This window comes from Biomphalaria glabrata, chromosome 11 (assembly GCF_947242115.1).
Source record: "Biomphalaria glabrata chromosome 11, xgBioGlab47.1, whole genome shotgun sequence".
NCBI classification, from domain to species: domain Eukaryota; kingdom Metazoa; phylum Mollusca; class Gastropoda; family Planorbidae; genus Biomphalaria; species Biomphalaria glabrata.
In genome coordinates, this window is record NC_074721.1 from 5,399,646 (window position 1) to 5,420,007 (window position 20,362).

The 20,362-nt window shown below is 37.8% G+C and overlaps 1 protein-coding gene across 3 annotated transcripts in view; it reads left to right on the top strand.

Moving 5' to 3' along the window:
- LOC106073577 (serine/threonine-protein kinase DCLK1-like) overlaps nucleotides 1–20,362 on the top strand; it is a 39,623-nt gene that overhangs the window by 12,922 nt on the left and 6,339 nt on the right. For 2 of the 3 annotated variants that reach the window (XM_056003756.1, XM_056003755.1), the window contains exons 3-5: nucleotides 6,472–6,793; nucleotides 12,278–14,109; nucleotides 19,065–19,211. In XM_056003756.1, coding sequence (XP_055859731.1) covers nucleotides 6,472–6,793; nucleotides 12,278–14,109; nucleotides 19,065–19,211 — 2,301 coding nt within the window. Of the gene's footprint in view, nucleotides 1–6,471; nucleotides 6,794–10,112; nucleotides 10,286–12,277; nucleotides 14,110–19,064; nucleotides 19,212–20,362 lie in introns of those variants that run through there. The other variant, XM_056003757.1, reaches the window with a different exon arrangement.

Here is a 20,362-nt window from a genome sequence, read left to right on the forward strand (position 1 = left end):
TTTGTTTTCAAAACCATACTATAGTAAATCATGATATATATATATATATATATATATATATATATATATATATATATATATATATATATCTATATATAATAATATATATATATATAGATATATATATATATATATATATATATATATATATATATATATATATATATATATATAATATATATATATATTAGGAATAGGAGAAAAGTCTCTACATTGGTAGGCTCTTTTTATAGACTAGGCGTACCATACCTTTATTTCTAATTAAAATGTCCAAAACTCAATAAGGATGTGGGTCTCTAGCGGTGAGATGTACAGGAGAAAGAAAACTTGCCGTTGACTCAACAAGAAGAACTTATCACAGCTTTCTCATGCTAAGATGAATTGTACAAAGTACAAACAGGGCGCTCCCGGAACGAGGGTTTCAAGTTCAAAAAAAAAAATATGTTTTTATATTGCTCATTATATGTTGAAGCTCTGTCTCACTCAAATACGTAAACATAGACTGTGGTATAGAGCAATGAAATAATGCTGTGAAATAGGATGGGGCTTAGACAGAGACCAATGGGTATAGAAGGCCTGAATACTGGCCTGTGACGTCGTAATCTGTGGGTAGTTTAGACCAATAGCTCGTTGGCACGTCACAAGTCGTGACGTCAATTAGGATTTCCTTTAGTCCGAAGGAGAAGTGCAATACGCAGTCCTAATTGAGATTTACATATTTCACTTGATCCAGCGCAGACATAACCGTTGTCGGCCGGTGTTCGGTTTAGGTTTTCTCTCCGCCGTTTACTTCTGTCCCCGGCAGTAGATTTCCTTTCGGTCTCAAATGTGTATCCCGCAGACTTTGTTCTGAAATCTCCAGCTGCCTTGCACAGAAGCCTAGATGTCAGTAACGGCAAGTTGGCTCCCAAGTCTCAAGCTGATCTTTAAAGCGTTTTCGGGTGGGGCGGGGCTGGTCACCTTTTCACCCACTAAAAAAAAAGATTGCCTTTGGCAAACGATAGTCCCCCATACATGATAGGTGCCCTGCCCAGCGTAGTTGTGGAACTAGAAGCGGTCCCTCTACATTGTCTATACCGGCACTCGCAAGAACATCGCTATTAGTGATACGATCTTGAGATCGTATACCTTTAATGGAACTATTATTTATTGTAGATATTTTTGTAATAAGAAATCTTGTATTGTTTTGTAATTAGAACTACAATGAACTTTTAAAAATGTCTAATATTAGGCATTATTAGGGTTGAGCGACACATAAAGTGACAACAACACTGTTGTAGACTTGTAAACACATTCTTACGGCGTTATGCAACCATAAAACTAACAAAATATAAAAGTACTTTTAGAAAAGCAACATCATAGCTTATCTGTGGGGAAGAACTCCACACTTACAACTATATATCTCAGTAATGTTGAATTTATTTCCCTCTTTTGATATCAAACACAATAATTAATTACCAATAATTAATTACGAATTATATATATATATATATATATATATTTTATATATATATATATATATATTCACATTGACTTATGTTTGTTAGACACAGCAAATAATTGTGCAAAGTTTCAACTTGATCCGAAAATGGGAAGTGGAAGAAATAGCGCGTTCAAAATTTATTGAAGGCAGAGTGAGTTGATAAAAGTTTTGTAACAATATCAACAAACTAGTGACATGTCTATTTCGTTTCGGCTCATTGCTTTTTTAAACAATAAAACAACAACAACAATTCTACAGTTTGCTCTAAATTATTGAACAAGACTTGAGGTCTACATCGATTTTGGCACACTTCCACACATTACGTTTCAGTTTGTTCCCTGCAAATTGGAAGTTTCATGTTCCATTCTCGTTACAACTTCAAAGAAGTTACAACTAAAAGTTTTAGCGATTATAACTGCTTAAGCTATTTCATTCTAACTATTACTTTTTATTCTTTTTTTAGCGGCCCCCGAAAGGGGTAAAGACGCTATTAGTTTTGTGTGATCTGTCTGTCCGTCCGTCCGTCCGTCCCGTTTAGATCTCGTAAACTAGAAAAGATATTGAAAATCCGACATCATAATATTTTAGACCATTCAAAGTTCTGATGCAACGGCTACTTTTTTCTGAAAGTGAAAAATTAATTTTTTTAAATCAACTATGCAAGCAGTTTTTTTTCCATAAAATTTCACTATTTTTACAACTATTCACAATTAATACTAACAAACACGGGAGGCTATTTAGTAAGAGAGACATGATACTACCGTATTTTTTAACACAATCATGCAAACGGTTTTAAATTTTTGGCAAATGTAGGCCCCCTATTGCTTAGTTAGATAAGTTCTATCATACTAACTATTACATTTACAAAAAAGTGTTCCCTTTTTGTTTTAAAGAAAAGAAATCTATTTAATATGCATATAAGTGGAGCATAATTTAAAACTACAATTAATAAGTAGTTTTTCATATTATCACCTGAACTGCAGCGTGGTCACATAACAATAAACACACAACTAAGGAAATAAGGAATTTTTTTTTTTATTTTTTTTTACGGACATGTTTTTTTTCCCTTGAGGCTTTGAATAAGAGTTTGACCCTTTACAGAACAATCAGATCATTTAGATGATCATTATATGACATCAGTTAGGTCAGGTTGACCTGTAACTTCACCTTCACTTCACTGTTTTCGAGTTTGAAGTCTAAGGAGGACTACAGTATTTCATGTGGCTACGTAGACCTAGCTGTGATCCACATATTTTGCCATATCCATTGCAAACAAAACCGTTGTCTCCCGATGGCTGGTTAAGTTTTCTTTTCGCCTGGTGCGCCATTTCTCTAGAGTAAATTTCATTTTGGTCTCAAAATCTGAATCCTGTCGTCTTTGTAAGAAATCTCCAGCTGTCTCGTTCGGAAGCCTTCTATCAGATGCGCATGTCAGTTAAAGCCAGCTGGCGTCTGGGCAGGGCTTTAAAGTCTTTTCATGTGGCAACTCTGTTTCGCCGACCACCTTTTAGCTCACCAAAAAATATCATCATCATAAGTATGGCTTGAGCCTTGTGGTACAGTGGAGAGTAGTTTTACAATAATGAATTTTCAAATTATTTTGGACTCTCCGGCGAATCCATAGACAATATATATTTATACCATGCATTATAATAAATATCAGTTGTGTCAAAAAGATGGTTTCATTATTACCTTCCGATAATACGTTCCATGTCATGGCAACCATCTGTTGTGTTCGGTCGTTGGTATGTAGAACCAGATTTTTAATAATCCGATGTAGGAGTATTATATTTTTAATATAGGACTTGAAATAACTTTAACAAACTTCTTTTTTTTTAAAACAAATCGAAATAAAATTGTAATTACAATATAGACGAATTCAACTTGAGATGAGTTTTAGATCTAATTGGATAAAATAAACCGACATTTAAAAAAATATAACTCACTAAAAAAAAACAAATAGCGTCTATTCCCCTTTCCGGGGAGGCGCGGTGGCTGAGCGGTAAAGCGCTTGGCTTCCTAACCGGGGACATGGGTTCGAATCCTGGTGAAGACTGGGATTTTTAATTTCGGGATCTTCGGGCGCCTCTGAGTCCACCCAACTCTAATGGGTACCTGACATTAGTTAGGGAAAAAGGGAAGGCGGTTGGTCGTTGTGCTGGCCACATGACACCCTTTTTAACCGTAGGCCACAGAAACCTTTACATCATCTGCCCTATAGACCACAAAATCTGAAAGGGGAACTTTACTTTACTTTACCCCTTTCGGGGGCCGCTAAAAACGTCTTTATTATTTCAAGTCTCTAGATCGTTTGCCGTTCTTAGCGTATATATTACGACAAATCAGCTCATATTTCATAATACTACACCGCCAGCCGCCAACCAATCGCCTAACTCTCATCACCATTACCTAGGAAACACATACACACACACACACTTCATCAAATACAAATATAGTGGTACTATATAGTGTTAAGATTCATCTTACAGAGAGAGAGAGAGAGAGAGAGCTCTATTCAATGGACCTCATTCACCAATCGTAAACAAACAATAATTAGTCAAGTGATCATATTGATAAAACAATTTAAAAAACTGTCACGTGGCAGCCACTGTGTATTAAAATTAGATCGTAATATGTATAGAAGAGATAGAGAACCACGTGGCAAAATGTTGTTTGTTTACGATTGGTGAATGAGGTCCATTGTATATTTTAAAACAGTTTTAATTTCATTATCAATGATTAAACTTTGGGTTGATATGTTGTTGTTTTTTCTGTTCTGCTGTCGCTTATCCGTAAAGGCATGAGTTTTGTTAGCTGTCCAGTGCCTGTGTTATGTCGGTACTTATTCTACTTATTGTCATTTCTCTCATTCTCCTGTCACAACGCCAACGTGACGTTCAGCTTTCCCACGTCCTTGAGGTCAGCCATCTTCCACGTGCAATAGATGTCCACTAGGAGAGACAGAAGGGTCACTTAAAGCTAGTGCAGGGTCTTACGATGGACAATACTTGCCTGACCCAAGTCAATAGCACGAGGTTCATTCTTCGTTAACAAAGTGGGGCGAGGTGTTGACAGTGAATAGAACCTTTAAGTTAATTGTTATTACTTAGGACAGAGGTGACCACTGTTTTTCGTCCCTGGGGCTATATACATTTTTGACAAGCATGTCACGGGCTGCTTCACTAAAGAAATAATTGTCGAGTGCTGAGGAATCGAATCACTGTACTTTCATTATGAACTGTAAACTACCCAAGTACACAAACTAGCCAAAATCGTCATAATGACCGATGCCAAAACAGTCCTTTAAAAAAATTCTGATACCTCCTATATAAATCAACTCAGGATAGCTTTTGTAAACCTGGATTCCAGCACACATTGAATTAGAAGGCATTGAGAAATATGACTAGTACAGTCAAACGATGGGAGAATGAGCAGACAAATGAAAATTGATTTCTACCCAGAAGAAATGAAGAGACTGATGAGAATAGAAAATTACAAGAAACATAAATCCTATTAGAAGTTATCCCGACCAAGACTAATGCATAATTTTTCGCTTCTGAACCGGACACAGCAGAATGAGACAACATTTGTTCTAGAAGATAATAGTCGGAAAACTTGCATTTGTGGGGCATCACCAGAGAATATTGACTATGTCCTTTAAAGCTGCATATTCTATCGAGAAGCTGGAACAAAATCCCGGCCCAGAAACCTTCCTCTAGAAGAAAAACTATACGGAGATCTCCCTGATCTGGAAACCACTGCGAAGTTCATCTCAGATATAAGATAACTTATCTGAAGCCTTTCAACATAAAGTTCCGCTGTGCATGCCAGGTATGACTTAAACAAGAGGCGTGCTTTTTCACAACCCTTAATGAATTGTTGAAATCAAACTCATCAAAATAAATAGCCCAGAATCAATAAATGTTTTTCTGGACTTTTGCAAAATTCAGTTTTAACTAGACAAGATTTCTGTCAAACATGTAGATTTGTACGAATATGTACATCGTATAAATAAACATATATCACTAGGGGCCTATTTGTATTTAGAAGCCCATAAAAGAAATTTGTTTAGGGCGTTTAAGCTCAAGGTTTAGTTCACCTGACATTTTTTGGCGCCGCTGTTCTCTGCCATAATCATAGCGTGTTTCATCCGAATCAATATGAACTAATGCTCAGGACATCACTGGAATTAAGTTGTCATCATGATTGCAGACGTGGTCTTATGTTCTCTATTATTTGTTTACATTTCCACTTTATTTTTTTATTATTTTTTTTTTTGAAAGAGCAGGGGCGGCGAGGGAGAGGAGACATTTTTAGTCGTCATGACTTTTTTTAAAGCACGGTTGAATAAAATGACACCATTATGCATTGAAGTTTTTTGCTCATGTTGGTAGGAGAGTGGAACAGGCAATATAATTGAATGAAATAAGGGAAGCAGAGGTTCTGAACGTATGGCGACATTCCCAACACTGAAGTCCAGTGAGAAAACAAACAAACACATAAGTTTCAACATTCGAAGCATTCAATAATAGATTGTCTTATCTCCCAGTCTTAATTTACAATTCCGATGCCAATGTGGCAGTAAGATAATGGTGATAGATGGTCTAAAAGTATGGCAAATTTAATTTGCGTCCATTCTATTAAAAATGGAGGCGCGGTGGATGAGTGGTAAATCGCTTGACTTTTAAACCGAGGGTCCCAGATTCGAATCCTGGTGAAGACTGGGATATTTTATTTCGGAATCTGTAGGGCGCCTCTAAGTCTCTAATTTATACCTCATATTAGTTGGGGATAAATAACGGTGGTTGATCGTTGTGCTGGCCACATAACACACTCCTTAAACCCTATAGATCGCAATTTTTGAATGGGAAACTTAGGTTGTACTTTTTTTTACTATAAAAAAGTATGTGTATATATATATATATATATGTTATATATATATATAACAACATTTCTATTTATAGCATTGCTTTGGCTTGTATAATCAGGTTCACAAGGATGTCGGGGACCTCAGAAGACCCCTCAAGTTGCGCTTCTTTGTCAACGGCGACCGCTACTTTAGAGGCAAGAAGATGTACGTCGCTCCCAACCGCTACCACACCTTCAACGACCTCCTGAACGACCTCACGGGAAAGTTGCCCTCCAACGCCAACCTCCCTTACGGCGTCCGGCAGATCTTCACCCCGGTCTCAGGGAGGAGGATCTACGACATCGCTGATCTTATCAACGGCGACACGTATGTTTGTGCCGGTTTCGAGGGCTTCAAGGTGATCAAGTATGGTCGTGCTGCTCTGGAGCCTTGGTCTATGGGTGAGTACTTCTGCTTTGTTTTAGAAGATATATAGTTCTGTTTTTTTTTAACTCACTGATATAACTGTTTTAATTACCAATGAAAATTAGTTGATAAAAAAAAGCGAAAACTACTCTAATAACAAAAAATAATAGGCCCAGCTGAAATCTGCCGTTAATTCATTTAAAAATAAGGCTTCTTTTAGAGTCCGAAGATTAATTAAGGACGCAGTATATCGCGTGGAGGCGCGGAGTGGTAAAGCGCTTGGCTTCCGAACCGAGGGGTCCCTGGTTCGAATCATGGTGAAGACGGATTTTTAATTTTTGGGATTTTTATTGCGCCTCTGAGTTCCCCCAGCTCTAATGGGTACCTGGCATTGGTTGGGTAAAGTAAAAGCGGTTGGTCGTTGTGCTGGCCACATGAAGCCATCGTTAAACGTAGGCTACAAAAATAAATAGATATAAATCGTATCTCCCCATAGATGGCAATGTCTGAAAGGGAAACTTGCATATCACGTGGTTAAGCAGTTCTATCTGTTTCTAGATGTTTTGTCAGATCTAATTTAGCCCAAACCCATTGTAATATGTCGATATTAAGTTATCATTTCGCTATCTTTGCTTGTGTAGGCTAGTAGTTTGTATTTAGTTTCAACTCGCCTTTGCCAGAGTTTTTTTTTTTTTCCGAAAGAGAGGCCACCCTCTATTCTAGTGTGTTCCTACTATTCTCTTTTAAGTGTTTTTAATTGTTATATTATAATAGGGGCTAGGCCACTAATTAAAGTACAGCAATCTTCGTTTACTTACCTTGCGAAATCTTTTGTTTATGCTAACAATACTTAAGAGTATAGATGTAGTTTTAGATACAGTTTGTTAGGTACAATAACATCTTCGTTTCTAATTGCTTCGGTTATATCAGTATACAAAATATAATGGGACGCTAAGCGTACACTTTTACATTCAAGTATTCTCTTTAACTAGTTCTCAACCGCGTGGGGCTCAAAGTCCAAAGCATTATATAAATAAAGAGGCCACTGACACCTGATTATAGGTACCGAACAATAGACTTGGCGTGCTAAGGGTTATAGTATATAATCTCAGATTTATCCACTATTATTATCCTAACTAGTCATTTGGTTCAAATAGTCTTTTTTTCCCCTTAAGCCTCTAAATACCAACTAAATGAAGACGTCAACAGAGTCTTCAACATAGCCTGCACAATCTTGTTAATTACAGACCCAGACAGGAATGTTATCTCAAACCAAACATCGCGTCATGGTCCCAGTGTACCGACTGGCCACAGAGCTGGTTTATCTTAAGCCCATATTCAACATATGGCTCTTTTTTTTTGCGGGGTACTGTTTTCATTTGTATTTGAGTCTCATATCCAATATTACGATATGTTTACCGAAGACTAATGTAGAGATAAAAAACGAGAATACCATTTGACAGTATCTAGTATCGATGAAATGGGAACTAAGGCTATATACAAACGAGCAGAATAACGTAATGAAATAGTTAATAGCTTATGTTTCAATTTGTTATGAATCATAGGAATATCATTAATACGTCTACAATGAGTAAACCATTAATACCAACGGATGTATCATAAGTACAATTAAATTACAAAATTAACGAATATTTCCAATCAAATATTAATTTAAAAAAAAATGCTTTACGATATTATTAGCCTATCCATCTATTGGTGAATGAGCCAACCATACAAACTTCAACCTGTCGCATCCTAGATACGTAATGTGTTGTTATCTAAAAATAAGGCATTGGTTTACACAATGAGGTCACCCCCTTTCATACTAAAATCCCAGCTTGGAAATTATATTTAATTGTGTTATACAATTGAGAAGTGTTACAGGGGCGTAATAGAAATGGGTGCATAAAGAAAATAAAAGAAAGGCAGCCCTAACCCTGTGTAAATAAGAGTCTGGCAACACAAGAGGTACACGAATCTAAGAGCGTTTTTTTTTTTCCTGAAGAGGACATTATACTTTTTCGTAGATAATATATTGAAGATAAAATGCTGTTTTCTTCTTTCGTAGTACAGATGTAGAATATTACACTTATTTATGGGAAAAAAAATGAATAGATGAGTAAACTAGTTGGCTAGACATGTTCAACATATATGACTAGGACGGATGCATAGCCAGGTGAAATACTGCATTGCCCAGCCGCGTGAAATACTGCATTGCCCAGCCGCGTGAAATACTGCATTGCCCAGCCGCGTGAAATACTGCATTGCCCAGCCGCGTGAAATACTGCATTGCCCAGCCGCGTGAAATACTGCATTGCCCAGCCGCGTGAAATACTGCATTGCCCAGCCGCGTGAAATACTGCATTGCCCAGCCGCGTGAAATACTGCATTGCCCAGTCGCGTGAAATACTGCATTGCCCAGCCGCGTGAAATACTGCATTGCCCAGCCGCGTGAAATACTGCACTTCTTTTTAATCTTCGGGCTCGTAGACTTGCCTTATTTTAAACTAAATAAATATAATGACATGTAGATATAAAAAGTAAAGTTAAGTTCCCCCTTTCAGACCATGTGATGATGTAAACGTCATCTGTTTTTTATGACCCACGGTTAACGAGGGTGTCAATTGGCCAGCACAACGACCAACCCCCTTTACTTTTACCCAACTGATGTCAGGTACCCATTAGAGCTGAGTGGACTCAGAGGTACCCTTAAGATCCCGTAAGTAAAAATCCCAGTCTTCACCTGGATTCGAACCCGGGGACTCCCGGTTCGAAAGCCAAGCGCCTTACCACCCAGCCACCGCGCCTCCTTAACATAGATATAGTTAAATGCATTCTTTTCTCTGCGTTCGATATTCCTAGATACTCTTCAATTAAGACTGAGAAAAACTGTAGTAAAACAATTTTTTTTTGTCTTTGAATGTCTAGCTAGTCGTTAAGTACGCGTGATGGAATGCTTTCGCTAATGCTCTGAGTTTAATATCCGATGGGCATCTCACTGGTGGTTTGGATACAATTATCTTTTAGATTGAATGTTTATTATTATAAATAAACATAATGATACACATTTAATATTGCTAGACAACTGGCTGATGACAGGTACTTTAGGTCTACACTGCACTGCTCTTTAAATGCTTTAAAAAAGTACTTCAGTTTGTTATTTGTTAATTATGTAGGATTTCGTTATGTAACACCCCATCTTTTGATATGCGGACACGCCCATGACGGCAGGACATGTAGAGCAATACAATAAACAAGACCGCCAAGACTTAAAACTGATCTAAAGACGTTTGACTTGCATAGCAGAGTTGTTTCAGTTTTGCTCTGAGCTCCATGCAAGTGGACATAATACTCACTCAGCGAGTGGGAGACGACTTCCCTTAAGTGGACCTCTTGTTGAATTGGGAGACGGGTCACTCTAAGTGGGGGTGTACGAAGAAATTAGGCTTTCTATATTTAAGCGCTGGGCGAGATGGATGGTCATTAGCGAGTAGGATATAGGACATCATAGATGACTCTGGGTGAAAGTAAGTAAAATATTATAGCAGGACTTTATTTTAATTTCACAAAAACTGTATTTGTCCTTCAATTAGAATTGGATATGCTTGTTTTTCTTAAGGGATTTTCTTTCGAAAAATCGAGGTATTTAAGAATATCAAGTTTCTGGTCTGTCTGTCCAACTACATATAGCAAAAATATTACCTAACAAAAGTATTACCTAATAACTTCTATAAGGGAGGCGTAGTGGCAAGCTGTAAAGCGCTTTGCTTTCGAACCAGGGAACCCGGGTTCGAATCCTGGTGAAAAATGATTTTTTTAATTTCGGAATCTTTGGGCGCCTCTGAGTCCACCCAGCTCTAATTGGTGCCTCTAAAGGCGGTTGGTCGTTGTGCTGACCACATGATACTCTTGTTAACCGTAGGCCACAGAAACTGCCCTTTAGACCACAAGGTCTTAAAGGGGAACTTTCCTTTTTTTTCCTTCTATAAGTATAAGTAGATTTAAATCTACTATATCAAATATAAACCTTTATTTGAACAGAATACTGTGTTGTCAATCGATCAGTTTGTACATACTAATGATTTACTAATCAGAATTGGTGACTTCGTATTTTCTAGAGTATTTTAAGTTTCATCGTATCGGGATAGTGTGTCTCTCCATTGTGCTAACAAAATTATTTTATTTTGTACTATATTGGGCCCTACTTACACTTCGAGTGGAATATTTGTTTATGTTCGCGAGACGGGCCTGGGTGTGGATGAATAAAAGTGGTGTTTTAGATTGCGTCCATTGCAACCTTCTTAGGTGACTGGCAAACCGTATTATAAGGTGTTCACAACAGTTAAACTGAGATGAAATAGAGAGAGGGAGAGAGCGAGAGAGGGGGGGAGGAAGGAGTAAGGGGGAAGTGTGTCATTGCAGGTTTACAAAGTCATTACCGTTAGCTACCACAGACTCATGAAACAATACAACGCTTCTCAGGTAAAGATCCATATTAAATGCACGCGAGAGTTGATTCTATAATGTATGTGGTAGATCATATCTCTTAAGGTAGCGTGTGCGTGTGTGTGTGTGTGTGTTCATGATGGCGTAAACATTTCAAACTTGAAAATAGTTACAAACAAAAATACTTGCACAATTTAAGTGTAGGGGAAAAATGCATAATGGGATTTGAAACATTAATTAATCTGAGATGAAGATGGAGATAATTTAAGTGTTCCCCACTCAACACATTGAGCTCTAAAGAATGTCTTTGCGCAAGCGTTATTTTTTCAGACATTCAAAAGATGAAGTACTAACTTTAAGTTGAATTCTCCCCTTCATATAGTGAAGTCACGCTAAATCTTCATTTGTACTAGTCAGAGTAGCTTTTTTTTTTTAGGCTTTTGGTCATTTCAATGTTAGTGCCTCCTCGAGCTAGACCATGAGATTAAATTATAGTTATGAAAAGCATTTGCATATTTCACTCGTCTGAGCTTCCATGAAGAGGAGCTGATTGCATAGGTGTCTACCCTAGTCAGAGTATGGGAGGACAAAAATGGAAGATAGGGAAGGAGCAGACATCGGAATCTGTAAAGGTCTTAATTAAAAAGATCTTACGGCTCTAAATGTTTATGTGTTAATGTATACACATTGTTGACAACATGAGTATGTACATTAGCTGGGATTATTGTTGAGAACATGGGTGTGTATAATATTTAGGATAAGTGATGTTTAAAAACATCGTCCAATAGTTTGCTTTGGTTATTTTTACGGGTCCATTGAGTAATCAGCTATGCAGCTTCCTGTAATTTCGATTATGAAAAATTAACCTTTGGCATTAGATAATTTAGAAATAATCTGTTCATTATTAAGTTTACAAGTTATCAACTTTTAAAACTATGTTACTGTCGGCCTAGATTCTATCGTTGGCTTTGTAAAATGATGCCTATGTTGTAAGTGCTGCTATTAATATATGATACACTTGTATGACCAAGAAAGTGTTTGATTGTCAATGGTTCCTTGTTTCCTTTTTGCAGCTCGACCACAGCAAACCACCAACAATGAAGGTGACAGCGAGTACCTCGGCAATTACCGATACCGGGGCTACGTCACCAACGCCTTCCATCCTGGCCGTTACTTTCGGGCCAACCATTCTCTGCCTCAGCGGCGTTGGCCCGGGCCGTTTGGTAGCAGCGAGCGAGGACCCAAAAACACGCAGTCAGAAGGCCAAACCCAGAAGCCAAAAGTCATCACCATTGTGAAATACGGGCCGAAGCCGAGGAGCAGTATAAAAATTTTCCTGAACCACCGATCCGTTTTGTCGTACGAGCAGCTCATGTCTGACATTGCTGAGGCTATCGGGCGAGGAGAGGGCAAAGGTCAAAGGCTATTCGGCGTCAACGGAAAAGAAGTGCAGGGCATTTCCGACTTTTACCGAAACATTAATGTTTTCATAGCTGTTGGAGCGGGCGAGGCTAATCCAAGCCAGGACGTTGTCTCAGATATACTTGTGGAGCTTTTCCCTGAAGGAAACGACGCCAAGAACTATTTGAAAGACTGGGAGAAATCTCAGAGGAAAAACAAAAAACCAGCTTGGAGTATAGACGCGGCTGCAAAAACGAATGACTCCAATAACCCAAAAGCTCCAAAGGTTGAACCCGTCCACGCCCAAGACAAACGCGACAGCGGGTTTGACTCCAGCGACACGGCCACCAACAAATCAGAAACGGATCATGTCCCGCCCGCAGAGCACAAACCAAAACAAAAGCATAGGAAGAAGGCGGCTCGAGAGTTAGCTAAAGAGAGCGCCCCAGAAAACAATAACGATTGGTCCGCCGATCAGAACCAAAACTACGCATCCAAATTGGAGAAGCAACGAATGAAACTTATTAACGAAGAGCGGGAAAGAGTGAACCGGCGAATGCAGAAAATTATAGACACAGAGAGAAGGGTGAGAGAAGAAGAGAGAAGGAAAATGGAACAAGTGCCGACCGAGCGCCATCATCCAGAAAATCTTTTCACAAAACATGAAACAAGCGCCCATGTGAGCGAATCGGTAGAGGTGCCGGAGCAATCCAAAGTGGATGACGAAAAGGCATTACTAGAGAGGAAGCAGAGAGAAAGAGAAGAAAGAGAAGCTGCTGAGCTTGCTGCCAGGCATCGGATGGCTATGGCTGAAAGAGCAGAGCGAGAAAAAAGAGAGAAAGATCTTCTCGAGAAGAATAAACTGAACGCCCAAAGGAAAGCGGTGGAAACGGAGGGGAATAAAACTGAACCCAGTACTGAAAAAATGACTTACGATACAAAATCTGAAACGCCACACAAAGATGTGAAGGCTAGCGTTGACCTAGAAACTGCCAATGAAACTCAACCCAATCAGACGTTACAAATTAAAGACACTGATACTGCTGAGGTCTCAAATGCGCTGGAAAATGTCCCCAAAGAAAACATTTCCTCTGAGCAGCCTGCTCATCATGCGGACGCCAAAGACCAGACGAAAAGTCAGCAGAAGGAGAAACGGAAGCAGGAGAAGGAAGAAAGGCAACAGAGAAAACGCGCCAAGACGAAGATCGTCCGGAAGACCCGGGCCGAGCGTCAAGTCAGCAGCGACGAGTCCGTGGTGCAGCGTTACGACTTTGGCAAGAAGCTCGGCGACGGCAACTTCGCCGTCGTCCATCAGTGCAAGAACAAGGAGAGCGGCCAGGAGGTGGCCATCAAGGTCATCGACAAGTCCAAGCTGAAGGGGAAGGAGCACATGGTGGAGAACGAGATCGACATCATGAAGGACTGCAGCCACCACAACATTGTCAGACTTTTTGAGGAGTACGAGACGCCCGAAAGGATTTACCTTATCATGGAGCTGGTCAAGGTAAGACTGTCCTTACATTCTTTGTAACTATGAGACTTTTGGTTTGTATCTTTGCTACTTTCAGTGCTTTGCTTATGTTTCCATTCTGCCTCGCAATTTTCTTGATGTTTAATTCCTGTAAAGAAAGTGCGGAATCATTATTATCTCATTATCAATCATTATATTTTGCAATCATGTGTTTGGTAGTTGTCTTTTAAGTTTCCTTTTATTAACACTCTTTGGGAATCACAGATATATCATCTTTCTTAATCTTGTAATGGGTGCGCAATGGCTGAGTGGTTAAGCGCTTGGCTTCCGAACCTGGAGTTTCGGTTTCGAATCTCGATGAAGATTGAGAGTTCGAATTTCGGGACTTGAGCGGTCGTTGTGCTGGTCAAAGAAACAGATAACCTTAACATCATCTGCCCTGTAGATCACAAGGTCTGAATAGGGACCTTTTTTTAACTTTAAATCTTGTAATAATAATGAAAACTATAATAATAATAAACTGCTTCAATGTCGAAAATTGTGGCCTATGAAGTCAAAGATGGCTGTCTTTGAAAAACCGATTTGACACCTGGCACAGTTCTGTTGCGGCATTGTGTCAAGAAGTTCTCTGATCTTTTTTCTTTGTGGAAGCCACGGGACACTGTCCGAAAGGAACCTATTTTGCTAAGATGCGAGAGTATCAAGATCTAAGATGTCGACACTGCTATACGGAAGACCAGTAGAACACATCCTCAGTGAATGAATTTTAAATATCGAGATTTGATCAGCCTACCATCATCTGCCCTGTAGATCGCAAGGTCTGAAAGGGGAACGTGACTTTTAATCTTGGCTAACAAATCTTAACAATCCTGGCTGTTTAACCAAAAAAAAAAATAAATTTAACCGTCTTTCCCCTTTTCATTTTTATAAGCTTTTTAGCATTTATCTGAATAGGACACTAGACCTCTTCCATGACCCCGAGCCCTAATATCACTTTCAGACACACTCTAGCTCCAGCTCCTGCTATCAGTATACGCCTTGAACAACTAAACCTAATACCACTTGGCAGACGGCAAATGAGCACGTCTCGTCTGCTATCAGCACACATTAAACACGCCGTGGGTTTCCGGAATGCTGCCACTTTATCTTTCGATCGAATCGATCCAAGGTATCGATTCCTTTTGATTAATCTATCTTTGCAAAGGCATGTCTTGATCGCTCCCTGAACTGGTTGAGACTTTTAGATAGCCTTTTGTTTCAAATGTGAAGAGAATTTAGATCTAATGTTATAAATATGGTGTAAGTTCATGCATTTATAACGAAAATTATGACGTACAATTATTGTATTAAAAGACTTTCGCTTACACATTTCCCGAAATAATGTAATAGGCTTCATCCTTTTAGTGCCAACACACTTAGCGATGGATAAGCAACATAAGGCCTGTATTTCTTATAAAGATATAGAGCATGCGTACAGTTATTGATATATTACAGGCAGGCATGTAATTGGAAGCCCATCGTACGATTCACAATTTATGGGCCGGAGTGTATAGAAATGCCTAGGCAGATTTCGACACCCAGTGCGCCCCCTGGGTGTGAAAATTAAAGAGAGACTACGAAGAGATGTGAGACAGAAAAAACAGCAACGTGCATTTTTAAATTCTTTAAATTCTCGTTTCACTTGTGTTGCTACATACGTTGAATCTGTGTATACCTGTGAATAAAGAGGATTCAGTTTTGTTTTAAAAGAGGCTACATTAAGAATTAAATACTCCTACATCCATTTATTTCTGCTAAGCTGTTGTAAGTTTCCTTTTATTAACACCCTTTGGGAATCACAGATATATCATCTTTTTAAATCTTGTAATGGGTGCGCAATTGCTGAGTGGTTAAGCCCTTGGCTTCTGAAGATTAAGAGTTTGAATTTCGGGACTTGAGCGGTCGTTGTGCTGGTCAAAGAAACAGATGACCTTACCACCATCTGTCTTATAGCTACAGACCAAGGACCCAGTATTAACAGGATCCTATTTTATCTTTTTATCATAAACCCTCAAAACTCTAGGCCTACACCATTAATCATTTTAGGATTTAGTCTATAAAAAGTATTCAAATAATTAGTGTCTTCTGACAGACTTTAAGAAGTTTGTATATCACCTGACTTCTCCATTCTCACCTTGACCTTAGTTTTGGTTTTATCTGCTTGATTATAAGTGACATTATAGTTGTAGCTAGGGTACATACTGATGCTTCAGAAGCATATCGGAATCCTTTTTACAAAGCCTATATCCACTCACTCTGTCTGTCTGGTAAACGTTTAAGTACACGTTATTTCTCCCACAACCAATCTCGAATCAAGCTGAACCTATGCACATTTATTTCTTTTACCTGTCAACACAAGAATTCAATAATAATAAAAACAACAACATCAACAACAAAATCAATTAGTTATTTGACTATTGGCAATTAATTATTTTGTTTGGTATCTTGAACAAGGGAAAGAAATTGTACTAGAATGAAGTGGGGATATAAACTGAATTAGTCTCCATTATAGCTCGCCGCTTTCAAGCAAGTTTTTTTTTACAAACAATAGATAACTATACAGTATTCTATTTTAATAGGCGCCTCGCTAGCAGGGTGTTCAGTATGTCTGCTCGAGGAGGCTTGAATCATGAGTTTGAAATCAGGCTGTTCCCTTTTTAAAAAGCGAAATTGGTACAAATTCACCAACATATTTTCTTTCTCCCCCCCCCCTTTTTTTTTCCTCAAATAGTCTAGATTAGCGATAGGATCAGAGCGTATTGAGAAAGCTAAAAGCATGAAAAAAAAGCGCTTAACAAGAATAATTGGTAAAAAATATTATTTTAATCGCACAGATTTATTGTTGTTGGTCTAGATCTATTACAAATTTAATTACATTTAATGAATTACATTAAATTTAATTGTTTTTTTTTAAATAAAAAGGGTATTTTTTTTTCTTTTCCCTTTTGTAACTGGTTGGATTTGTTGGTTTTTTGGTGATTTTAGTTTATCAGAACTGATACGAAAACGGAGCTTGAAATAAGCATAGGCTATGTTAAAATGACATAGGCCTAATAACTCTGCAATAACACAGCTAAAAACAATAAAATACCCCGCTGAAATATGAAATCATTTAGTCAGGGCATGGCTGTAAACAAAATATGCTCATAATTGTAGAAAAAAAAAAACAGACATGTAGATCCAATTCAGAGTAAGGATATCCATAAACAAGCCAAGAATGTAACCATAAAATTCAGGCCATATAATAAAGTTTACAACCATGTGTGCAACAAGATATCGCAATCGTTAAGAAACACACCAATTAGGCCCATATAACCAAGACTGCTTTGCACTATTAACATGCTGGTATACTAGACCTAGATCTCGTAATGACAGTCTATAAATACCATGGCACAAAACCTGCACCGAATAACGCTAGCAATTAGTCTCATCCAGATAGAATTTTTTTGTTTACTGTTTTATATATGAAAAGTAAAATCCATTTCAGTTCGTGCTGTTGTAATTGCTGAGGCTTGTTTTTGTTTTTTTAATTCATACTCAATGTTCAGTCCAGCGCGGCATAACAAATTCATTTATAATGAGTTCAGATTGTGTGTTATGGTGCAGTTCGATCAGAGTAGTCTGTTCTCAACATCGCAATATTAATCTTTAGACTCTATGTCTTGATATTTAGTTCTGTTATTTGTCCTATTAATGATCTACACTCAAACTATCATTAGATATAAATGGGGAATTAAAGAAGGAACAGAACTGAAGCAATAAACAGTAGGCCTAGAGATTTGTGTCACAGAAAATATCCAATATTGCTAGTTCGGATTCTGATATAGTTCGGGTCCACATACCAAAAGAGTCTAGATCTAGAATCTAGATCTGGATATAGTTTTAATCATTGATATGGAAAAAAAATGATGCTGATTTAGTTTTGTTTAACATATTTCGGATGTTCCTTCAGAGTTGAAGATAGTTTACTTCCTAGTCCAAACCTCCCGCAGGACGACGGGGGATGGGAGCAGGCAGGGTTTGAACCCGGGACCATCGATAAATCCAAACGACAGTTCAGTGCGCAAACCGCACGACCAGGCAGCCATTAGTTAGTAAAAAAAAAGAAGATGCCATAGAAACTAGCTGGTAAAGCAAGTGCGTGCGTGAGAGAGAGAGATGCATTCGCACTATGAAAATTTGGCTTTTCATTGTAGGCTAACTGTTTTTTTTTTTTTTTTGGAAACTCCTGAGTTGCTGCCTGGTCGTGTGGTATTTTTCTGTCTTCGATCCTGACCTCTGCAGTCCTGCATGAGATTTTGGTCTAGGACTTAGAATAATAATCTTCAATTCTGGAGGATTGTCCTGAACTTATAAAACAAATCAGCTAAGAAACTATCTACCTCACAATCTAATCTAGTTGCATACAGTTGTATATTGCAGGCACTAAAATTTAGTGTTTTTACTTACTTTATCAACTCACTCTGTCTATCTGTCTGTCTGGTAAAAAGTTTGTACAAGTTATTTCTCCCTCAGGCTCAGCCATTCTCGGAACAAGTTAAAACTTTGCAGTTATTTATTGGCATAGACAAGACATTATACTAGTAATTAATGATGTTGTTTGATACCAACAAGGAAAATTAATCCTTCAGTATTCTCAATTATGGCTAAATATGTAGGGTTTCATCCCCTTAAACAATTAACAGGTTATTTCTCCCACACCCATTCTTCTTAAACAATTATTTATTATACCTAACAAAACCTGAATCATTAAACAAATTTACCAATTAGTCTATGAATTAGGCCTATTGGAAATTAACTATTTTTGTTTGATTTTGAGTAAGGGAAATAACCTCCACATTATTGAGAAATATAGCTGTAAGTGCAGAGTTCTTTCCTTTAGATAAGTCTTTATTATAAAATTAATTTAAAAAAAATAATTGTTCTTGTTTTCTGCTCTGCTGATTCAGGGTGGAGACTTGTTTGATGCTATTACCCAAAGTATTAAGTTTGGTGAGGCTGATGCTGCTCTAATGGTGAGAGACATGTGCAGTGCTCTTTTCTACTTACACTCAAGGAGCATAGTGCACAGAGACCTGAAACCTGAGAATTTACTGGTGAGTTCTAGCTAAGTGTTACATAACAGCAACATCACATAACCCCATGCTCAAGGGGGATCTTGTTTCATTCTCTGGCTTACGGGTGCCTTGAATTTTTTAAACAAAAAGACTGTATAGATTATACTTCATTTGCCTCAGTTTGAGTCAGCGTCAGTTAGAAATACAGGGGTTTTCAGAGTTTGTTAGGCCGTTGCAATTTATATACAAGAAAGGACATATGTTGAGATAAAAACCTTAAGCTTCTATTAGTAGATCTATGTAAAGGCGCAGTTAAATACAGTTCAACTAAAGAAAGTAGTTGATTTAATTGTGTGAACTTAATTTCAAAAGAGTTTGTGCAATTTTATCACTTTATTTCTCAAATAACAATGACATAGTGCAACCACACAAACATGATATTGCTATACAGAGATCATATCCTTTAGGTAACAGAATGATTCAAACCCATAATTTTAGAGTAAATAGATTGCTGCATCCTTTTAAAAGGTGATATGCTCTAGTGTTTTATCACTCTAGTTTTTAAGCATTCCTAGTGTTATGGCATGATTAGGAATTAATTATTTGTTTTTGGAAATAGGGGAAGTTTTGACTTGGTGACAATGACGTGACTAGTAAAAACAAGAATAGGTTTTAGAGATAGAATAAAATATCAGTGGACGTAAACAGACTACTTCCAGGACAACCTAGAGATAAGAAGAATTTTATGAAGGTATAGAGTTAGCTGACATTTTATGGTTCCCTTCATTGCTATTAAACTTGTTCAACATTCAGTATCAGCATCGACTAATTGCCATTGATTGTTCGACCTTTTGCCAGTGTTATTACGTTGAGTGTTACCTCCATTTGGTTTGTTTACATCAGACGCAGCGGAAGGGCCTAACACTAGAACGATCACCACCAGCCACTGTACCCCTCAGTTAGTTGGGTTTAAGTGAAACTGATGTTTCTTATTCTTATGTCATTGTTTTTCTTGTAAATCTAGATTTAAGGCAAGCTTTGACAGCTTTGATACTAATTGTGATCTATTCAAGAAACTTATCAACAGTAAAAAAAAAAATCTGTTCATAATTTCGCCTCTTACTCCATAAGATATTTTTGTTTACTCTATTAGAAAAATGTTATAGAATTAATTATTTAAAGTTGTATAA